General features: G+C 34.5%; 1 protein-coding gene across 2 annotated transcripts in view; it reads right to left on the minus strand.

Annotated features, from left to right (window-relative positions):
- Positions 1–23,397, minus strand: part of NLGN4X (neuroligin 4 X-linked) — a 161,404-nt gene that overhangs the window by 42,932 nt on the left and 95,075 nt on the right. For both annotated transcript variants that reach the window (XM_040056255.1, XM_040056254.2), the window contains one exon: positions 22,709–22,861. In XM_040056255.1, the coding sequence (XP_039912189.1) occupies positions 22,709–22,861 (153 nt within the window). The remainder of the gene's footprint in view (positions 1–22,708; positions 22,862–23,397) is intronic.

Consider the following 23,397-nt stretch of genomic DNA (forward strand, 5'->3'; position numbering starts at 1 on the left):
CATATGAGCTACATATTCTTAAAAGTCTCAGTAACATAAAAAACAAAATGAAACAACAGTTTTATAGAGTGCATTTGACTGTACAAAAGCAAAATAATTACATTGCTAGCGTTAATTCATGTCTAAATGACGGGACTGAAAAAGAATAAACAAACTTGTAGAACACCAGTGCTACTAAAGTTTCAATTATTGAAAAGCATGCACAAAAGTCCCTGAAAGCAACTTCAAAACACCACAAATGTTGTAAATAGACACTAGATTAGACTCAGGAGAACATTTTGTGAACTTTCCGTAATACTACAACAACTTCAAATAATTTTTGATGGCAAAAAACAGTAAAGAAAAAATATGGTTTTAAAGAAGGTCACAATATTTAAGTGGAATATTATTTGTTAATACAAGGAAGGGTTTGCTAAATAACATCCTTTACATCTCAGAATCACAGAATTGTGAGAATATGAAGTTCTCTCTGGAGATCATCTAGCAACCCCCTTTGCTTAAGCAGGTTCACCTTGAGCAGTCCTCAATCCACCTCATTTTCCACTCATCTAACTCATGCGTCTTGACCTTACCAATGAGGATGTTATGGGAGGCAGTGTCAAAAGCCCTTCAGAAGTCAAGGTAGATGACATCTACTGCTCTCCCCAGGTATCTATCTCCCTGGAATATCTGAGCTGCCAAGACTTTATTTGCAGTAAGTTCAGAGAAGAAAGCAGTTGTAAAAGTTTGCCCACTTGTTAATTTATTGCTTAAAATTAATCAGATTAGTTTTACCTACCTCTACTATGAGGAGAGGATACACCCCATATAGATATATATCCAAGTTATGTAAGTTCCCCGTCTACTTAATGAGATGAACTCCCAACTAGACTTCACCTCCCAAGTCCCAAGAAGTGACAGTGTTGCCTCATGTAGAAAGTATTCCAGTGTCATCAATTACAGGTACAATTAACATCATTATATATTTGAGTAAAATTATTTTTAAGCAGGAACATTGAAAATTAGTAATTTTGAGAATCACATGTAGTATAAATGACTAGATGTTCTGTCAGAATTAAAAGGCTCTGCAAATTTATTTTCCATTTAATTCTCATATTTTCTTATTTAAACTTTGCACAGGTAGTCTGTTACGTCCATTATTTGACAAATATTTAACAAATTATTTAACAACCAATTTTTATTCATTCTGATTGAAAATCACTTTCAAAGGCAGGTAGTGTAATCTTCTGTCTTTAATTTAATATCTTAAGCCATTCTCCTAGATTCTGAAAGGTGATCCAGTCTACCCATGAGCCTTAACCACCAAGTATAGGAAATACCAAGGAATGTTATTTACTTCAGTCTAAGGTAGGAGGAAATGAAGTAAAACAAAGCAGTGGTTTCAGACAATGCAAAGGTGACACCATGTTTCCAGAAGTGTCCTATCCACCAAGACACATTAAATGCTTGCACAGGACTCTCCACTGTTTCTCTTCATCAAGCTGAGAAAACATGCAGCTGAGAATATGAGAAAAGGAAGAGTAGGCTGAAATTTAGGATAGAAAATATAAGAAACACACCTCAACAGAGAATTGCTGGTTTCCTTTTCCCTAAAGTTCAGCACAGGTGATGATGACCCCAGTTTCACTTTTCTGAAGTAACCATCACACTATTATCCAACACAACGACCAGGTCAAAAGAATCTAGTTTTAGGCGTGACATTGTCTGGTTTCTGCCGTGTCCCAAGAGATTTAGGTTCTCAGATCTTTATCCAAGACCTGCCTGTGTTGTATCTCAGTGCAGCAGGTAGGTAAGGAGGCAACATTTCACCCACCCCCTCGACCTCCAATTAGTCTTAGGTTTTGTGGTAATTATTTCCTTCTGTTCTTTCTCCCAACCTGGCTTGTTTGCAGTAAGAAAAGCAGTGAGTTTAAGCATGCTCGGGGTGGAGGTGGTTAGTTATTATTCAGTGTTTTGCTAGTCAGTATATTTTTCAGCTTCTGTTTTTTCTGTAATCTCTCACGTTCCCAAGAACTGAAAATATAAAAATATTATTTTATTTAGTGCTAGTTGACCTTTAGAGACTTAGCCCTTCCTTTTTGACTTTCCTATCACGAGTCTAGATAGACTTGAACCAGAAAAATATTCTAAATCAGAGAATCAAAGAACACATAATTAAAAAATTTGTTTCATGTTTACATATTTCAATAAAACAATGATAATACATAGCTGCTATATAACCTTTTAATAGAGTGATCTTTCAAAAATATTAGGTAAGAGAAGGCCCATTTCTGATAACAACAACTAAAAAAAGGGGGGCACGCAAGGACAAAAATATCTTCCTACCTAATTTAAAAAAAAAAAAAAAAGAAAAGAAAAAGAAAAAAAAAAGATTGAAAAGTTGTTTCAAATCAAATTTGCAGCAACCCCTTGCAGGTTTAAAAGAAAATCTTTACAAAACATAAAATGATTCTCTGAATAAATGAATCTTCTATAATTGCATCAGTGGGTTTAGAGGTTGTTTAGGTTTGGGATTTTTTTCCCCTTTTTATCTAACAATGAGTTCCCAGCATATTTTTAACAGACAGAGGTCTTAATGAGACTGAAGTATACGGGAGACATTTTGCTGAATCAGAGCAAACTGCTCAGCACTTCAGAGAATCAAGAGTCAAATTATTTTATTTGGTTATTGAGCCTATCATTTTGAAAAGAAAAGCTTTATATCTTTATGTGTAGTTTATCTAGTCTCTTTCTCTGACACAGCTGACTATGAATCAGCCTTGGAGAGAAAAAGAGAACAATTTGCCTTATGTATATATTTGTGTCTACAATACCAAGCATTTCTTGGGCCCTGCCAATCCAAACAGTCAGTTCCAGCTTCTGTGTGGTACTGCTCTTTTCTTTTTGATCAACTTGTTATAGAGATGTTGACTTTTTTTAGTATTTAAAAGAAATAAAATATAATACCATATCAGAAGTTCAGTGTATTTTAGACCAAGTCATTATCATTTGGACAGGACTTTTGCTTCCTGTTACTAATTTAAAATATTTTTCTGCAATTGTCTACCTTATATTTTCTTTTGTCTCCATTCTTTTGTGGTTTATGTCCAGCATAGCTGTCAGAGAAATATCAAAGCCTATGGAAATGTTGTCATTATCTTTCACTGCATTTTCATATCCCATAATCCTTCTCCCCCATTTTAACAATTCTTAGCTCCTATCAAATAATAATAAAAAAATAACAAAAGAAACCCACCAAAAACAACAGAGGACCAAAAGAACTGCATAGAAGTAAAACATTAAGTTTTCTTTTAAAGATTTTTTTAAAAGAAGAATGCTTGATTTCTTTTTATGTGAATAAACTAAATTTAAGTATTTCTGTAAGGAACATAGGGAGGTTTTGCTTTCCTAATACTGTTAGTGAGATTTGAGGGCTCTCCTAGGAAGAGCTTCACCTGAACTAGCCTCCTGCTCTGGAGCACTCCCTGAAGGAATCCCTTTTCCTTGCTAAATGCTTACTGCTTACAGAGCCTGCTGAGAAAAGGCTTCTGCTTGCACACCCTTCCTGTTTTCCAATCAACCCCTGGCTATAAAGTTACTGAAAGCCATAAAGGGGATTTCAAAATGAATCATGGTTCATGTTCATAGAAAGACCAACTCTAATTTTATGGGACTACTATTGTTCATACTTCAACCCTTTGGGGGACATAAAGAACTGAAAGACTTTCTAGTGGAACCTTAGATATATCCACAGAGAAAGTAAAAATAAAAAATTGTGTTTCAGAGTTTTTCTATTTACTCAGCAGCCATTTAAGGGCTCAGGAATCCCCTATAATGCACGTGTCCTCTGTCTTATCAGCAACCTCTTCCACGTCGTCTTGTTTCTGACTTCGGTTGTGAGACCCAAGGCCTCAGCCACAGTCCATTCACACCCACTGTCTCCTTTATTTTAAAGAACAAGTTGCCACCAAGGATCTTTAACGTGCACTTCTCCTTGGATTCTGTTAGCTTACTCTTCTGCATTTAGTTCCACTCAGTGGGATAAGACCAACCCTCCAGTCTTCTCGGCTAGCATGGAGATAAGCTCATGAGGCTCCCCATGTGAATAAAGGTATCTTGGGTAGAAAACAGAGTACATTATTGATGGCAAGGTAAAAGGATAAATTATATATTCTTCTACATTAAAGAAAATTTTAAGAAACTTGTCATATTACTTCTTTCTTTTTAGGCTATAATATTCTGTCAGTATTCATAGCACTGAAGAAGACTCTAATACACAACTTTTCTCTTTTTGTTCATACAGCAGTGTTCTCATAGGTAACATTCAGTGTAGTTTTTTCTGTTGTGTTTGAAGGCTCAGATTAGATTTTAGGATATAATCTGCACTCAGTAAATAAGGATCAATAAAGGTTAGAAAAGAATCTAATGTATCAATTCAACACATAAATTAGAGATAGACAGATTTTGAAAAGGGCATTTCTTCAATGTATTTAAATGCAATTCTCTTCAATTTGATCACAAAGACAATAATGAACAAACAAGCATGTATCAAGTTCTTATTCAGGTTTACCAAACCACTACTTCGAATAGTCATGGCTTGACTATTAAACACAGCTGTGATAGGTTTTTTTTGTCTGTTCCATGACCATAAAAATGTTCTGTCTTCTAAAGGCACCACTGAAATCCTTACTTCTTCATGGAAAACTTAATGTGCAGAGTTTGATCCTTCAACTTTGTGTTAATATTTACATGGGAAAAAACCCACAAAAAACAGCAAAAATTCAAAAGACAAGGTCGTTTATGGCAAATATTGCAGAACTATACAGAATGTGCTTAGAATGCATTTTAAAATTATTAAAATATCTTAATGCACTGATCTTTTGTATATCATGCAGTATATAAAACTGTTTTTTATCAATAATTCTAATTTTTAATACCAGTGAGGAAGGTAGTGATTCTCCCTGCACCAGACAGGTGCTTTTTAGAAACAGGCAACTGATTTTCTTCTATTGTTTCTCAAAGTCTTTGACAAGATTTTCTTTTCTATGAGGAAATAAATGTATGTTATGTCAGTCTATTCCAATACAATAATTATCATGGTATTTGTTAAAATTCACATACCTATCTGTGTACAGATGGTAGGCCAAGAAATATAGACGTGAAATTTGAGTCCAAAAAATTTGGTAGATAAGGATTAGAATCACTTAAGAAAATATATTACTGCTGAGAAGTATACATAAAAATTCCATTTTCCACATTCATGCAAAACCTAGAACTTGCTTACACAAAACCTTGATTTACACTATCGTGAATTAAGTTTGAATATTCTTATCTGGAAAATGTCCAGGGGATTTTCAAACAGATGATTTGAAGAAAAATGCAAGTACCATTTATAACAATGTAATTAGACTATGAAAAAATAAGGAAATCTCTCAAACATAACTAAACACCAGTACAGGCATGATTTCAGAAAAGTTAATGAAAAAGAAAATATATGCATGCATAATGTGTTGTTATTTATTCTTTCTTTCTTTTTAGAAAGCTGTTTTGAAAGTAAATAATATTTATTTATTTTTAATGTGTTTTTTTTTTTTCTTGGCACAAACCATGTTTTCCAGATCAGGCTATTTTCTAAACACGAGTTTCTCTTTTACTGGACAAGTTGGATGTCAGCTTAGTGCTATCTACATGTACAATACCTCTGTCAAAAATTGTAAGCCTTCCCTTCAGTGTACACTTACAGCTTTCATTCAGATACTCCTGTTGCTCAGCCTCTGCCATATAAAAGCACTGAAGCTTTAAATAATTAATAAATTAAAAACCAAACCAAACCAAACAAGCAAACAAACAAAAAATACACAACAAAACAATTGGGGGCAATCCGTGTAGAAAGTTAAAGGGCAGGATATTAAAAAAAAAACCAAACCAAACCAAACCAAACCAACAAAAAACCACAACCAACCAACCAAAACAAAACCAAACCCAAAAAAACACACAAAAAAAGCCCCCACAAAACTTAATATTTAATAACTACTCTAGCAATTGGAGGTCCTTTCTATTTAAGCCTTATCACCAAATTCAGCCTCATTTCCACATGGTGATTATCTAGTTCAGATTAGGTTGTGTCTGCCTATTTTTTACCTGGAGCCTGAGTATTTTATCTGTTCCTGGCATTAAATTTTGCTCTTTCCCATTTTTGTTTTAATTCTATTTTTAGAATTCAATCCCACTTTTAAACATAACTGTCCAGCCAGTCCATGTACAAAATACACAGCGAGCTTCAGAAAATGATTGTGGCACAATGTGCAATCAGACCTTGAAACCGTGTCAAAAGTAACCTTCAGCCCTTTCATCCTTAGGCAGTATGCAAGAACGTCTGATGCTCATACATACAAAACAGTCAGTTCTGACTAAGAGGATTTGAAGGTGATTTCTGGGTTACAAGGAAGAACAAAGATACATGGTATAAATAGGAGGAATACATGAAAGCAATCAACTTAAGGGAATATGGCATTTCATGTCCCTGCATCAATGGGTCAAAGATTACTGCTTTATGTGGCACAGGAGATAGAATACACTAAGGGCTAATGGATGAAAATGTTGGTGACTTTTAAAATTTTCTTTTCCATTTTGCACTGCAACTGGTAAATCCACTATTTAACATGGTCTGAGTATTACTTTGAAAACACTACGCAGAATAAATATATTCAGTGAAGTAATTAAAGTATAGTCAGATCTACAGAAAAAAATCAAACTGTTTCAAAGATGTCTTTTCATTTTTTACAAGTTTTACATTCATGATAATTTTGATTGCATTTGAGTAAGCAAGCATCTTTTCAGGGATGTGCACAAACTACCTTGTACCACAAGAACACATTATAAGAAATATGACAGTTACATGACAGCAGTATCTTTCAGAAAAAGTGATATAAGCTGGTGATCAAAGAATCTGATGACCACATAACATGGGTTGCACAGTTTCTGATGCTATCATGTTTATTTTCAGAAATTTATATTTATTATATTGGAAGCATCCAAGAATGGGACTCTTATCTATTCCTTTCATGTTATTTCTAAACTTCAGGCTACAAAACACCATTCCTGTTCTCTTGCATGTGCCAGTTCTGATTCAGCCATAAGTAAAATGGAGGAGTTTACTGGAGTTTACAACTATGATCTGCAGAAAGTGCTTTCAGTCTGATGTGTGAAATGCTTTCTCTCAGTTCAGAATTGCATGTTTGCTAGAACCGGTTGAAATAAGGAATTTTACCTCTGATTTACTCATTGCACAGTTTAAGGCAAGTTCTCCCAGTTCCCTATCCTGCGTTCTAATCTATCATTAAAAGGGAAATGGGAGAAGGAAAAATTCAGGGGTCAAAGATTTTGCAAGGATTTCAAGTCAGTAAACACTTCATATGATCTGAAATTTCCAGATAAAGTCATAAACAAGATATAACTTCTAAATAAAGCTGAATATAACAATAAAAAAGAATATGGAGAAACAGAACAATTACTATTTGAAATTACTCTTGTTGAAGGAATTGAGAATCGGGAATTATGGCTTTACATAAGATCTCACTCTTACACTTCAGGATGGAACAATTTTGGGGTTTTTTTATCCCCTTGAGCTAAACAGTGAATAATGTTAACTATGTTCCTTAAATACACATAAGTTTGGATGATTCCAAATATAAGGAATACTTGTCACCATTCAGTAATTTCTTGTCTTACAGGATAACAAATTATCTTTGCAGTAGTCTTGGATGCTTCAATATTAAAAGTGCTACTTTAATGAGGAAATCTTGAACTTTACAGGACAGAAAAGAATAAGTGCCCAAGGGAAATGTCCATGCAAGAAGAAATTTCTTGTAACAGCTGCTCTTAGAAATGTTTGACCTTATTTCCACTGTAGAAAAAATTAGGGAACAGTGTAAAACATAATAAAAAAAAAAAAAGTGTAGCAAAAGAGTAGCATAGGAAGAAATTACCATTCTACTCAACAGTTCTTCCCTTCTTCTCTGTTCTCTTGGCTATTAGGATCATCATTATTTTAAAGGCCAGTATTTTAATAATCACTGTATCTGCAAACCATACATTCTGCTTAGCAATATTATGTTATTCTGAAAGATAATAATTTAAAAAATGTTACAATTTAGGACTGCAAGAGATATAAAAAAGTTGGGTCTATTTTGTCAACTAGTCCATATTTTCCTAAAATTATTTGCTTTATATATATATATATATATATATATATATATATATATGAGGATATTCATTGAGAAATGGCATAACTCACACCTGCAATTTCTCCAAAAATTGTATTTTCTTAATTAAAAAATATACGATTGTTTAAAGTAAGAAAGGCTTATTATTTAATAACATACTTTTATCTATTTTAATATTCCTATCTTCAGGAATCTGACTAAATTACTAATAACAACTTTTATCTGCTTCTTATCAATTTTGTAAAAAAGAAATTTCTGTTCCAGATAAGCACCATTTTATACATACCAATTTGAAAAATAAACTGTGTACATTCCAGCAAATACTTACTTTTCTGTCTAGTAATTGAACAGGATGGGAGAAAGGCAGAGAAATATTAAAATATTTCCATTGTTTTTAAGAGTATCTGTTCTTTGCCTGGCCAAAATTGGAACTTCTTAAACTAATTTCCTGTTGAATTAAATAATCCCATATTGTATAAAAGGTCACCTATGGATACTTTATTAAAAACAAAATAAATATGTGTCCATTTTGACTGGGATAGAGTTAACTTTCTTCATAATGGCACTGTGTTTTGGATTTGTACTGAACAAAGGTTAATAGAGATGTTTTTCTTATTGCTGAGTGATAGTTACACAGAGCCAAGGCCTTTTCTGCTTTTTCCACAGCCACACTGGGGAGGAAGCTGGGGTTGTAAGGGAGACTGGGAGGAGACACAGATGGGACAGATGACCCCAACTGAAAAAAGCGATATTCTAGACCATACGACATCATGCTCAGCATATAAAGTGGAGGGAAGAAGAAGGGAGGGACATTAGGACTGATGGTGTTTTTCTTCCTAAATAACTGTAATGTGACGGCTCCCTGCTCTCCTGGAGATGGCTGAACACCTGTCTGCCCACGGGAAGCACTGAATTAAGGCTTTGCTTTGCTTTTGTGTGTGATTTTTGCTTTCGCTATTAAACTGTCTTTATCTCAACCCATGAGTTTCCTGGCTTTTATCCTTCCCGTTTTCTCCCTGATCTTACATGTACAGAAGTGAGTGTGGCTGAGTGGGGCTTGATGAAACCATGACAACATACTGAAATCCTTTATTTAAGGTAATTGACTGTCCATTTTTAAAGGAATTTTCCATACCTTTTGCGTTGATCATGTAGAAGGCTTCTATAACCGCGGTTTTCAAGTAGTCATTACTTATTACAGAATGTACTAGCCCAGCATTCAAAGAATGACACTTGTATTCTTGAATTCACCAGTGATGTTTTGAATGAAGTTATCAATTCTTGCTACTTCATTACTTCTGCTCCTTTTCAACATGAGTATACACATTTCTCTGTGAGGAAGTTCAGTAAATGAACAGCTTTATCTAAGATGATGTAGTCTGATTCCTAGTCCCCTGAGTGATACACAAAGTTCACAGGTCTGCTTAAATAAACCTCTTTTTTGTCTTGAAGAGTAAATTATACTTCAAAACATTTAATAATTTTCCATCTCACAACCACTATAAACAATAGAAGCAAATATGTTATAACTTTTGGGGTGTCTAATGTTCAAAATTCTGCATTGCCCCATAAACTCTAGCTCACAATGTATTCAAGAAGACGAAAAAAGTAGGTTTTGTCTTTAAGGACTGCTTCATTGATTTTTTATTTTTAAAGCTTAAGTTCTGGCAGCACTTACAGTACATCTCCAATACATTTTGTAAATATTTCAGACTATTGTCTTGCATGCCTAGGCAGGAGAGAACTGTGCAACTTCCCACACTTTAAAAGAATCTATGCATTTAGGATTCAAGTTGCATGGACAAACTGCCTACAGTCCTTAAACTAATGTTTTAGAATGTTTTGTAAATTCTGTAAAATGTCTCATTTGCTAAAGTACAGGTAGTTGCTTACAGGCAAGGTAACCAAATTTGTTTAACATCTGCCAGTCAGACTTGCCACATGTAGGATGACATAAGTGATTTTGATTGATTTTGATTGATTATTCTATTTCAGGGAAGTATCAAGAAAAATAAACCAGAAGAAATGGAAAATGATTACTTAGAATATAAACTTACAGCACACTGAATTGGATGTAGTTTTTTTGAATACTGGTATAGTTCAAGATCATCCTGCAGGAGTCCTTACAAATTAAAAACAAGGAAAGTCAGAAAATCACAATTTGCTGACACACGCTGACTCTAACTTTTGTTATTGTACTCTTCAGTACAGGAACTTTTTCTAAACCTATCTGCTTAAATTACATTTTTAACCAATGCTATGTGGTAGTAATCACTGTGACCAACCAAGGACTCTGCTCAGAATTTTTTAATGCAATTTTGCTTTTCCTATAATCAACAGTAAGCATGTTTCATTTTATCAGAAAAAAGGAGATGGTCAGTTCCTTCCTGAGTAAAATAAATTGTAAACATCTCAAACTACATTTGACAACATCACTAGTTCTTATTTTCTCAGCTCTGCCAAGAATGACTTAGGGGTGCTGGTGGGTGAAAGAATGGAGATTACCCTAAAAAGTGTGTTTGCCTTTCAGAGAGCCAGTAATATCATGGGCTGCATCAAAAGAGGCATGACCAGCAAGCTGAGGGAGGTGGTTTTGTCACTATACTCTGGTCTCTGGTGAGACCCCCCCTGGAATCCCCAGCACACGAAAGACATTGAGCTTTTTGAGTGAATCCAGAGGAGGGCTGCAAGGTTGATTAGAGGTATGGAGCACCTCTCCTATCAGGAGAATTGGGATTATTCATCCTGGGAAAAGGAAGGCTTTGGAGTGACCTAATTGTGTCCCACAAGAAAGATCTAGAGGGACTGTTATGAAAGCATGAAGTGACAGGACAGCTGGGAATGGTTTCAAACTGAGAGTAGGTTTAGATTAGATATTAGAAAAAAGTTCTTTACTGGGGATGGTGAAGGACTGGAACAGGCTGCCCAGAGAAGCTGTGAATGCCCCTTCACTGGCAGAATTCAAGGCCAGGTTGAATGGGGCTCTGAGTAACCTGGTCTAGTGGACGGTCTCCCTGCCTCTGTCATGGGGGTTGGAATGAAATGATCTTTAAGGTGCCTTCAAACCCAGGCCCTTCTATGAATTTATGACTGTATGATTTTTCTGACCTTGTCTTCTATTTACTTCTTCTTATAAATAGAAATTTGCATAGGTGATTAATCAGAATTTCTAAAGCAGTATCTCTCTACATATTATTTCCCTAAGACATCAATTTCATTTCCCTTAGGCAGGGTATATCAAAGTCATATATTCTGAGTACTGCCTTTGGTAAAAAAATTAAAATGTGGAAAGTGTAAAATGTCACCAATTTAGAACTTCTGTGTTGACTGGTCTTTTTATGTTTCTAAATGAAATGTCTCTTCATTGAGATGACATGGAAGGTGTTTCCATATATGAGAATTTTAATATATTCTTCTTTATGGTATCATCCTTTGGCAGGTACCAAGATGCAGGCAATTTTTGCTTCATGATTCAGCTATATAGCTAAATGATTACCAGACTGAGATACTTCTTTGTTGGAGTGATTTGCTTGCTCTTATGATCTTTGCAAATTATTGCAGATTCAAGTTATTAAAATAAAAGGAAGACCTTCTCTGCAATAAGAGAAGATACTGCATTTTATGGAAAACAATGTGAAGGTGAAAACTGGATACCTTAAATTGAAAGGCAAAAGCCCTACTGATTCAACAGCAGTAGGATTTCATCATGAATGTTTGAAAAAAATTGTCCCACAGGTTACTGAATATCTTGCATGCTGTTATGAAGAAGAAATAGTAGATCAAGGTCTGTGTTATTTTAGCAGAAATGCACAATGGATTTTTATCTTGCACATAAAGTTTCTCTTTCAGAAGACTGTATTTGAAGTAAATCTCTGGATTATTTTCTTGTAAGTGTTATCCATTTATATAACCTGTATGAAGGTCATAAGAGGGGCAATGTATTTTTAATAAAAAAATTGATTATGGAGATAAATTATTATTAAATAACTTTTTAAATATTAATAAAGGTGCCTAAGAGGCAAAACTTATTGAAAACTTATTGTTACTTATTGAAAAGTAGAAGTCTAGCTAGATTTTATTATCTCCTATCTGCCACAGGCATGACTAACTGGCTTCAATTGAGCCTTGACTAGAATCACAGGAAAAAAACACAGGTATACACTGGGAGAGGAACATCTGGAGAGCAGTCCTGCAGAAAGGGGTATGGGGATGCTGGTCAGCAGCAGGCTCAGCAGGAGTCAGCAGGGTGTCTGGGCAGCCAAGAGGGCAAACCCTACCCTGGGGTGCATCACCAGCTGCTCAAACCAGACAGTTATCCCACCTCATTCAGCCTCACCTTGAGTACAGTTCTGGGCCCTGTGATTTAGGAAGAAGGTGAAGGTCTTTGAATCCATACAGAGGATGGCATCAAAGCTGGTTTTAGGGCTCAAATGCATGAGAGAAAAGGCCCCTTTTTTCTTTTGTCATAAAATAACCAAATTATTTAAATTCTGCCATACTGAAAAACAGCAGAAACTTCCATGCATGAAGATAAGTGATTGAAATCTTTCTTTAAAAATGGATTTGCAGCATTTGAAGATGCAGATAAGACATTTTGAGAAAGAAACAATTTGTAGAGATCATGTTCATATATCTATATGCAGATACAAAGTGCCATGAGCTGGCTGTGCTTGCATAGAAAAAAAACATTTATTTTCCTGTCATTCTACTGCTATGAGCAAAGAAGGTGTTTTGGTTTTGGTTTTTTGGTTTTTTTTTTTTTGGTCACTCTCTAATCCACATTAGCAGAAAAGAGAAATCTTTTGCTTCGAGAAGTCATCAATTGAAGCAATGTAATTTCTCCCAAGAGCAAAGGAAAAGTAAAGATGAAATTAGGACCTTATGAGTCATAGCTTTTTCTCTCTTCTATTTTGGGAGCACAACATCTGTAAGCTACCCTTTATTCAAGGATATTCAGAATTTAATTCCTTGTATTTTTATCAAGGACTAATCCAAGTCCTTGATTAAAAACAATTAACAATCTAGGGCAGACTGTGTGTTTGATTCCTCCTACTTCCCACAGTAAAATAAAAATGACACACAGAAAGTGTGGGATTTTTTTGGGTGCTGGCTTGGTTTGTTTCCCTTCTGTCCAAGAAACCTGAATTGTTTTGATATTTTCTGGTAAAAGGAAAACTATACTGAATATAAGGAGCTTTGCAGTCAAATCTCCTAGAAGTTGACAGTAGCTAAGTCATCTGTATCAAAAACATAAAGTTTTAATGGCAGTATTTCTCCCTGAAAGGTTCTCAACAGAAGAAAATTTTCGCTGATTATGTCTTGCTGGGGACTAATGCAATCCCACTGAAAGTATAAAGGCATGAAATTTTTCTTATGATTAATTAGTCTCAGTGTGGTACTTGGTTGTGGGCTAGACAATCTCTGTAAATAAATGCTTTATTTGTTACCTTCTTATTTGACTGAAGTATCTTCTGATAGAAACTCAACTAGTCATTGCAGATGAGATTATAGCAGAGACATAATGCAGTTTGATACTTACTTGCTGTTAGAATGTGGAAATATTTTCAAGGAGCACAAATATATGCAATCAGACAAATTGTTTTACATGGAACACAAGTGAAATGTGAAAAATCATTAAATCATTAATTTTTTTTCAAAAAAGGTCACACCTGAGTAAGTGTTAAACACTGATTTAACAGTTCTAGCAGCAATGAAAACATACACATTTATTATACTTACTGAAATTGGTCTTGTTTCTTTACATCTCTAAGATCTGACATTATGCAAATTAAGATTGCATGACCAATGAAACTTAGGTACCTTTTGGTTTTATTCTTGTCTCTTAAATTCTTCTAAAGTATAAGTATTTATTTATTTTACCTTTTCCCCAATGCCAGAGGGGGTGTACTTAGTTTTAGGAAACATATGTAATACAATCCACAGATGATGTGAAAAAGGGGAGCAGAAAAATGGAAAATTCTTAAATAATTTTGTCCTTCTCACTTTTTCAACAGTAATTTTATTAAATCCATTTAATTTTATTAAATGTTGTGCTTTCTCCTAATCATTGTGAGCTTTAAATTAACAAGGGCTATCACAGGAGACTTTGCACTAATGAAAGCCAAAAGGACATATTATTTTCATTTCCTAAATGGAAACCATAATTTTCAATTAGGAAGCAGAAGTAAAAAGATGAAAATGGATGGCCTTTCTCAGCTGTTAACTTTTACCTGCAGATATCTATTGAAGAATGCACTTAACATCCATCCCCAGAAAAGCTTTATTTATTCAAAATTCTCAGATATTTTACAGAGGTTTTTGGAGATATTAAAGCAAAAAAATCCATCTTTTCTAAAATGAAAACTCCAAAACCACACTGGAAGCATGTTTTTAGCTCTCTATACTGTGTATTCATATACTATGTGAATAGGTATTGTAAAGCAGTAAAGGTATTTTGATCCTTCAACATCTGAAAGGCTGTCATTGAAAGAAATCACATGGGAAATATAAAATAATTCAGGAAAAAATGCATTTTGTTTTGTGCTATCCTTCCAAGAGCTGGTGCAATCATGCAACTTTTAAACTCTTTTGCTCCCCTCTCTCCTTGTGAGCAACATAATGACATTTACCTCACACAATCATAATTGCCATCCTGATTATGTTAACATGCTCATTTCCAGGGGTAGTTAGATTGAGTTACACTTCTCTTTTTTTTTCTTTTTTCCTACTAATTTCTGTATAAAATATTATCTCTTACAAAATGATAGGTTTAACATGCATTTCTTTAGGCCAGCCAGAATCTTCATAATAGTATTAAAAACATGTCTCTCACAGTATCTTTCTGGATAGCATGTCCAGCACACAGCTGGGTAAACACATCATGCATTGAGTTAGTAACTGGCTCACAGATCAGGTCCAAAGGATCCTTTTACACCGCCTTGTAGCTTTTTGTTCTGTTTTATATATAGGTTATGGTGAAAAAAAATTTGTAAGACTATGTTCTGCTGTCTTAGTCAACTGGGTCAATCCATCAAGCCTGGAGAAAGTGGGTTTTGCTGCACTTAGGGAAAAGGAGCTCTGTCAAAATTTTGACAATTACATTTCAACAATCAAACCTAATTTTCAAAGCTCTATGAATGTCTATGAGCTCACATAGCTTCTGATAACACTGTAACTTAAGTATTTGTTGCTTCTGATATTTGAAATGGAAGAGTCTGAATCAAGTGGTATATGGATACAGCTTACGAGCTGCATTTGCACAAATCTAATTTCTGAGACTGTAATACTAAAATAAAAATATGAGAAAAATGTAAGTTTTATCAAAAGAAAAAAAAAAATAAATATCGTATCTGCAATGTCTGCAAAAACATGTTGATAGTAGTGGGATTAACAGGTGTCGTTCTGGGAATTTAAGAATTACACCAAACTAGAAAATCAGCTGTGAAAACTGACATTAGCTAACTAACTGTTGGCCAACTGAGAAGAAACATGAGGAATCAAACTGGCTAGGAAATCTGCATGAAGCTTAGATAGATAAGTGAGGCAATGTAGAGAAATTTGTATTGGCTTCAACAATAGAAACAGTCACAATAAGCTTAAATTAGTCTAAATAAACCTCTTTCCTGTGTAAGCATGAAATTGATTTACTTAGCACATTCCAGCTCCTGGGTCATTCCCCATGTTTTATTACCTATGGCCTTTTCTACCAGGAGACCACCTTTAGGTTTCCAGTATTAGTGGAATCACACACACAGGAAGTAAAGAAGGGCTGTCCAGAGGCACAAAGGGAACAGATATCCGTATATTAAAATTTAAAATAATGAGTAATTCTGTACAGCACAATTGAAGATAAAGTTCAATGTCTTGTAGAATAATGTACACAAGACAAGAATCTGGCCCACGGGGTCATATTTTACTTGTTTTGATTGCTGCAGGATAGGATAGGACAGGACAGGACAGGACAGGACAGGACAGGATAGGATAGGATAGGATAGGATAGGATAGGATAGGATAGGATAGGATAGGATAGGATAGGATGTAGCTCGGTTGGAAGGGACCTATAATAAGCTGCCAATTCTTAAGCAGTTCCTTTACAACATACACTTTGTCAGAGTTGTAACTCGCACAATCGGCAGTCAGTGAAAGAGAACAAGCTGAGGTTCTCACTAACCTGAAGATGTATGGAGCTTCCTTGTAAACTTGATTTATATTGCACTAGATATAATTTCAGCTAAAAGGAAAGCTTCTAGCCTTTTCAGACAGAGTACTTAAAATGGATGCTTATTGCCAAAAAGGCAGATAGACGAGAGATGGTCTATTCTTATCTGTATGATTTAGAATTCTAAGAGGAAGAAAATGTTAAATTGCAAAGGGTCTCGGAAATGCTAAGTCAATTTTACAATTCTGAACTCTTAATGGGTCTCATTTTACTGCAGTAGATGTTTCATTTATCTCTGCCTTCCAAAATACCTCATTCATATTTCTAGAATTTATCTTACGTTTTGCATTTCTTGTTTTTCTGTAATAAGATTCTAGCTTCCAAATGCCTGATTCATTTGTCTAGAAATCATCTCTGGTTTTGTCTTCAATAGGTCACAGAAGAATATTCCTCTTTGAACATGGCAACTTTTTTGAAGAAAAAGCTTTAGCTTTTTCTCTTGAAAATGTGTAACACTGTGATTGAATTTAACTGCATAAAGAAATATTATAGGACTTTGATTTTATTGATTTGTGGTTTTGTTTTGCTTTTGGATTTTTTAAAATTTATTTCTTTTTCTTTTTTTTAGGGAGGGTGAGTTGTCATGTTTCCTTTCTGTTGTTAAAAAATCTAAACAGAGATTCAGCATATAGAAATCTCACCATGAGACAGATGATTCAGGTTATGTCTCTGTAAAACAATACTAAATATAAATCCCTTTTTTTGTATTTTTCCTGCCAACATAATTCTGCAAGAAGCACTAAAAGAGTGTTTATAGCTGTGTTGGAAAGATGTTGCTACTTCTAAAAGCATATCCACAAATACTAAGAAGGTAGATAATAAAGAGGAATTGAGCAGTATCTAGATTGAGTGAGTCAGGTGATTCAAACCATTCCATTTTTTGTAACACTAGAACATACTTTTAATTAGGATGCCAATTTTTCTTCTCACTCTCATAAAAGTCCATTATTTTTGTTAAATAACTCTCTATATAGCTTCTGAATTTTGAAAATTCAACTGAGTTTTTGAAAAACTTATTTGTACAATAAATTAGACAATGCTCGAAGCATGTAATGAGGGGTGGGGACCACCATGGGATTTACTACTTCTGTGTTTTTCAGGATTGAATTTTTTGATATACAGGAGCATTGCCTCACATTGAGACAATTTAGCAGCTTCCTCTAGCTCCAGCAGCATCTTCAGTCAGCAATGCGGTGAGGTATGAGTAAAACCTGAAACTGCCTAGCTAGGCAAGGGCAGGATACTCCAAAGCCTTGAAGTACACAAGAAGTTAAACTCAGCACCACAACACTCTTCAAATAGTGCCCACTACAATAAGTAGAAGAAAATGTTAATATTTTTATCTTATTGTCCCTAAAGTATCTTATCCATGGAATGCATTTTTATAAATGCATATACTTAAAGGGAAAATATGGCCTCCTAAGTAACAACAATCCATATTACTGCTGCACGCATTCTTGGGGATCTAGAAAACAGAGGAAATTCTAGAACTCAAAGGAAAGAAAGAGATAATTACAAAGCTGGAAAGTTTTGGGCCCATCTGTCTGCTGTTTTCTCATGGTGCTACTTAGAGAGAAAGAGAGAGATGTAGAAATTATTCCCAGAGTATCTCTGCAGTCCTTTACAACAGGGAGTATTTTGGAGTTACAGATAAGTATTGTTCAGCGCACAATCTAAACACTTATATTTTAGTCATATGCAAGGAGAAAAGATAGAGATGAAAATATTTATTTTTATGTTTCAATTAAAATGTTTTATAACCTCAAATGTCATGATGTTACAGCTACATTAACAAAAAGGTTTTTTCTGACTCTGATGACTATTTTCATTTACTGAAGACCAGAATTTTCCCTTTCTCAGTTGTAGTCATACTTTGGAGAAGTGGAATCAGGGACATATATCCTATGAAGAAGATAAAGATGCTATACTGATGTGTGGGGATGGAATCAGAAAAGCTAAGGCACAGCTGGAGCTGAATTTGGCAAGGAATATGAAGACTGACGAGAAGGACTTTTATAGATATATTGCTCAGAAAAGGAAGATGTAGTTCCCACAATAAGTAAGACAAGAGAACTATTTAAAAATGCCATGGAGAAGTTTGAGGTACTAAAACTACTTTTTTTTTTTTTCCTCCTCATTTGTCACTGGTAATCTTCTCTTCTTACATCTGTCAAATCCCCAAATTTTCAGGCAGAGATTGGGGGAATTAAGTCTCCACCATTGTAATAGGTCAGTTTTCAGATCACCTGAGGAACCTGAGCATACAGGAGTCTACGGAACCCCCCCAAAAAAAGGTCTTGAGGGAAATAAAAGATGTAGACATTAAGCCAATTTCCACCATATTGGAAAAAACAGGGAATCAGAGCAAGGCCCCAGTGACTGAGGGGATGCCACATCTGTTTTAAAAAGGATACTTAGGAGGACCATGGGAAGTACTGACCAGTCATCTTCCCCTCCACGCCCAATAAGATCACAGAACAGATCCTTATGGAAGTTATACTGAAGCCTGTGCAAGACAGAAATGTGAATAGAGACAGTATCATGGCTTCAGCAAGGGCAAATCACGCCTGGCTAATCTAGAATAATAAGAAGCCATGTACAATAACGTGACTCCATCAACAGCAAGCAAAGAGCAATCAGTGTTATCTGCCTGGATGTTTGAAATCCAAATTCTTCTTATCAAAGAAATTTGATAAGATTTCCCCATAACATTCTTGACAATAAATTGAAGGAAATAGGAGTTTTATGGATGGACCATTGGATGGATAAGGAACTGGATGAATAAGGATAAGGATAAGGATAAGGATAAGGATAAGGATAAGGATAAGGATAAGGATAAGGATAAGGATAAGGATAAAGAACAGTACTCAAAAGTTGCAGTCAACAGCTAAATATCCAAGTGGAAACCAATAACCAGCAGTGTACCTTAAAGGCTCATACTGGGACAAATACTATTTAATACCTTCATTAAAGACAGAGATAGTGGGATTAAATTCACCATCAGGAAGTGGGTGGGCAGCACAAAGATGTACTAGAGGGAAGAGATGACATGCAGAACGACTTCGAAAAGCTCAAAAAGTGGACCAGTGGGAACCTCAAGAAGATCAACAAAGCCAAGTGCAAATTACCAGACCTGGAAGAAACCCCAGTATTTTACAGACTAGGGATGAATGAGAGGGCTCAGGCATAATGGTGGATGAAAATATTGGACAATTGCAGCCCAGAAAGCTAACCACATCCTGGGCTGCATCAAAAGCAGTGTGGCCAGCAGGTTGATGGAGGTGATTCTGTCGCTCTATTCTGGTCTTGTAGGACCCCATCTGGAGGGCTGCATCCGGCTCTAGGGTCCCCAGCACAAGAAAGCCACGGATCTGTTAAGGTAGGTCCAGAGGAGGGCCACAAAAATTATCAGAAAAGCTGAACTGGGACTGTTCAAACTGGAGAAGAAAATGGTCCAAGGAGAGCAATTGTACAATTGCAATGTACAAAGGGTGCTTACAAGAAAGATGGAGAAACTTTTAACCTGGCCTACAGTGGCATGACAGGGGGCAAAAGAACTTTTTTTATTATGAGGGTGAGAAGACACTGGAAGAGGTTGCCTAGAGAAGTTGTAGATGCCTCATCATTGGAAACGTTCAAGGTCAGGTTGGATGGAGCTTTAAGCAACCTGATGTAACAGATGTCCCTTCCCATGACATCAGGGTTGGACTGGATGGTCTTGGAAGGTCCTTTTCAACACAAATTACTTATTGGTTCTATGATTTGTCTATCTAAGATCATCCATTAGTTAACTATGTGGTCCTAATACTTTTCCTATCTACTGCTATTAATGGCACACTGAAAGAAAAACACTGACACTGACTGAAAGAAAAATAATTTAATGTGCCTCAAGAACAGTACTCACATTGATAAGAGAGTATAAGATCCACTATTCATGTCTCTTCAAGTTACTTTTCCAGAGGAATTTAGTATTTCCAACAGTTCAGCACTGTGATCAATTTGATGTATATTCCTTCATTGCAGGATGAGATAATAGTGATAGAACTACACACCTCTGTCATTAACAAGAGGTTTGTATGTGACCTTGTGTATGCACTAACAAATCAAATGCCATTGAAACATACCAGATTTATGGAAATGTGACCTTCACTAACACAGACTACAAGAAATGGACACAAATATTGTTAATATTCCAACTGTATGTCATAATAATGACACTACTTTTTTAACTCTTATGAATAAAAAAATAATAAATAAAATAAAAAAAAAATTCTGTTTTCCACATGGTTGTTTTTCTGAAGAAATTTGTGGTGTGGGGTTTTTTTTTGTGTGTGTGTGTTTTTTATGGGTTTTTTTTGTTTGTTTGGGATGTTTTGTTTTGTTTTTGTTTTTGTTTGTGTGTGTGTGTGTGTGTTTTGGTTGCTTTTTTTTAACTTATGAAGCAAGTCAAAACTACATGGAATTCATCTAATATCTTCAATTGGCCAGGGAGAACCTAATAAATTCTCAATGATCACATTTACATTTCACCCACCAAGAAAAAATGTAAATATGTTCATAAAACACAGTTCCTGATTTTTAAGTGTGTACACATTTTCTGAATATCTTCTGGTGTTCTAATTCAAACATAGAATTCTGCAATAAAGAATAAATTCCATGGAGTCTTGAAAGTTACATTTGCCACTGTTGAGAAACAATATTTAATGTCAAACATTGTATTTTTCCTAATCCACTTAAAATCCTGATGACTATTACTTTTATGTTTCTCATATAAATGCCCATTTTGTGCCTTTTTTCCTCAATGCCACAATTTCAAAAAATGGCATTCTGACTATTTCTTCTATTTTGTTTGTTTTCAATATAAACATGTAAAATAGGAGTTCACCAATGCAAATACTAAATGTTTTCCTTTAGATTTATAAAATGCAGAGGGACAATGAAACATTTTAAACAGCTTGTAGTGGTTTACACACATCTGTATCTTCAACAATGTTCATTTTAAGAAACCAAGAGAAAACCTTTTAAAGAGATGCATTAAATAACCTTTTTTTTACAGATAAAAAACTATTACCAAGATTCTGGGTATAAATGTTATTTGACAACAACCAAAACAACAATTTGTTTTCTTGTGTCTTCAGTTCTTCCTTTTTTGCCTGTTTGTTTGTCTTTATTTGTTTGTTTAGTTTTGGAGGTTTTGGGTTTTTTGTTTGGATGTTTCTTAGTTCCAAGACTGCATGCATAAATATACTGAGATATCTTTTTAATATTTTTGGCTTTAAATGTAAATCTGTTTCCATCATAGAAAAAAATACTCTTTTGCATTCAAAGAATACTCAGAATTAGGGACAAGAAAAAAATTCTCAGTACTCTTATGAACTATAGAGTTGTTGAAACACATGAACAACATGAACAGATAACTCAGCAGAAGAAGACTTCTATGTTCCAAAACAGTACATGCCATAAATATAGATCAGCTTTGCTATTAAGAAAAACAAGATCAAAAATCCCTGTAAAAAGATACACAAACAAAATTACTGTGCCTTACCCTGTGTATATAAAATGCCAGAAATATGAACATTTGAGCATTCTGTATGCTGTTCTATACAAAATATAAGGTTTTTTCTTATTAAGATAACAAATGTTTCTAATGTCTGCCATTATCTGCCATTTTTTAGGTTTTATTTTTCTACGGAAAAGCAGAACACAAATAAATTAATAAACCTTATTTTGGACAAAATTTAGTAAATATTGTGAACGAGGATTATGGAGTTTCTTACATTTTTGAAGATAATGTCACTGTACTCCTTAAAATGCCTTGATTTCTAATTATGTGCAATACAAATTCCATCAGTGTATATGGCCTATTTTTTGTATGTATCTCTAAAAACCATTTTCCACATCACGCAAAAAAAATTACAGATAAATAGTAACAATTTCTTTCTTCTTGCCATTACCAACTGTTTTAAAACTGTGAGGACTCTTTCTTGATTGATTTCCTCTTTGATTTTTTTTCTTTTTAACAACGAATAGAAATTATTTAAGAAAAAGATACCAGTTCTCAAAATATTATACATTTCCAGTCATTTCTCTCTAAGGTGAAGGCAGTTGTCAAAAATTATGTAGTTTAGCCCAGCTTCCATAATAAATGAAAATGGACAGAATTCACAATCCATCAATGAGGTTGCTCTGTTTTAAAATCAAAAGCAAGCCAAATATTGATCCATGGAAAAATTCAGCAATCAAATATTTCCATGCAAATATTTCTATGCAGAAAAGAGTCACTTACCTAAAACACCCAGCCTGTAATTGATAGTAACAACAATGACATTTCCATAACTTGCGAGAATGCTGCCATCAATCATATTTCCAGTACCCTCCATGTAAGATCCACCATGGATGTAGACCATGACGGGTTTCTTGCTGTTCTGATCATGAATGTCTGAAAAAATTCAAGTAAGGAAAACACAATAAAATAATAAAAATATAAGGAAAATGGCATTAACAACTTTTAACAGCACTAAAAATCTTTATTTCTTCCTATGATTTCAATGTCACCAACACTATACCCGCTAGTTTATGCAATTTAGTATCATCCTACAAGTCTAATATTTAAAATTTCAAATTTCAGATTTCTTCTAAAATGGTCTCAGAACACTTCAAATGCATTCAGTATTAGAAGAAATTTAATTTTAATAGAAATGTCTTAAAGCATAAAAAAATATTATTAAGTAATCCTGGTTTCTTTAGAATACTAGTGTTCAAATATATATCAATTTAGAAGTATCTGTGCATCTCATAAAAAAATTACAGTAATGATCCATACTTTCTTATTTCTCATATTTCTCCAAATCATTGAAATTATATTCCCAGTAGTTCAGTAAGAGATAACATCACAAAATCTAGCTGTTCTGGTAGAAGAAAACATAGTGGACTGTTCCTTCTTTTAAACAGCCTAGGACTTAACAAACAGAGATG

Source organism: Hirundo rustica, chromosome 2 (assembly GCF_015227805.2).
Source record: "Hirundo rustica isolate bHirRus1 chromosome 2, bHirRus1.pri.v3, whole genome shotgun sequence".
Classification (NCBI taxonomy): Eukaryota; Metazoa; Chordata; class Aves; order Passeriformes; family Hirundinidae; genus Hirundo; species Hirundo rustica.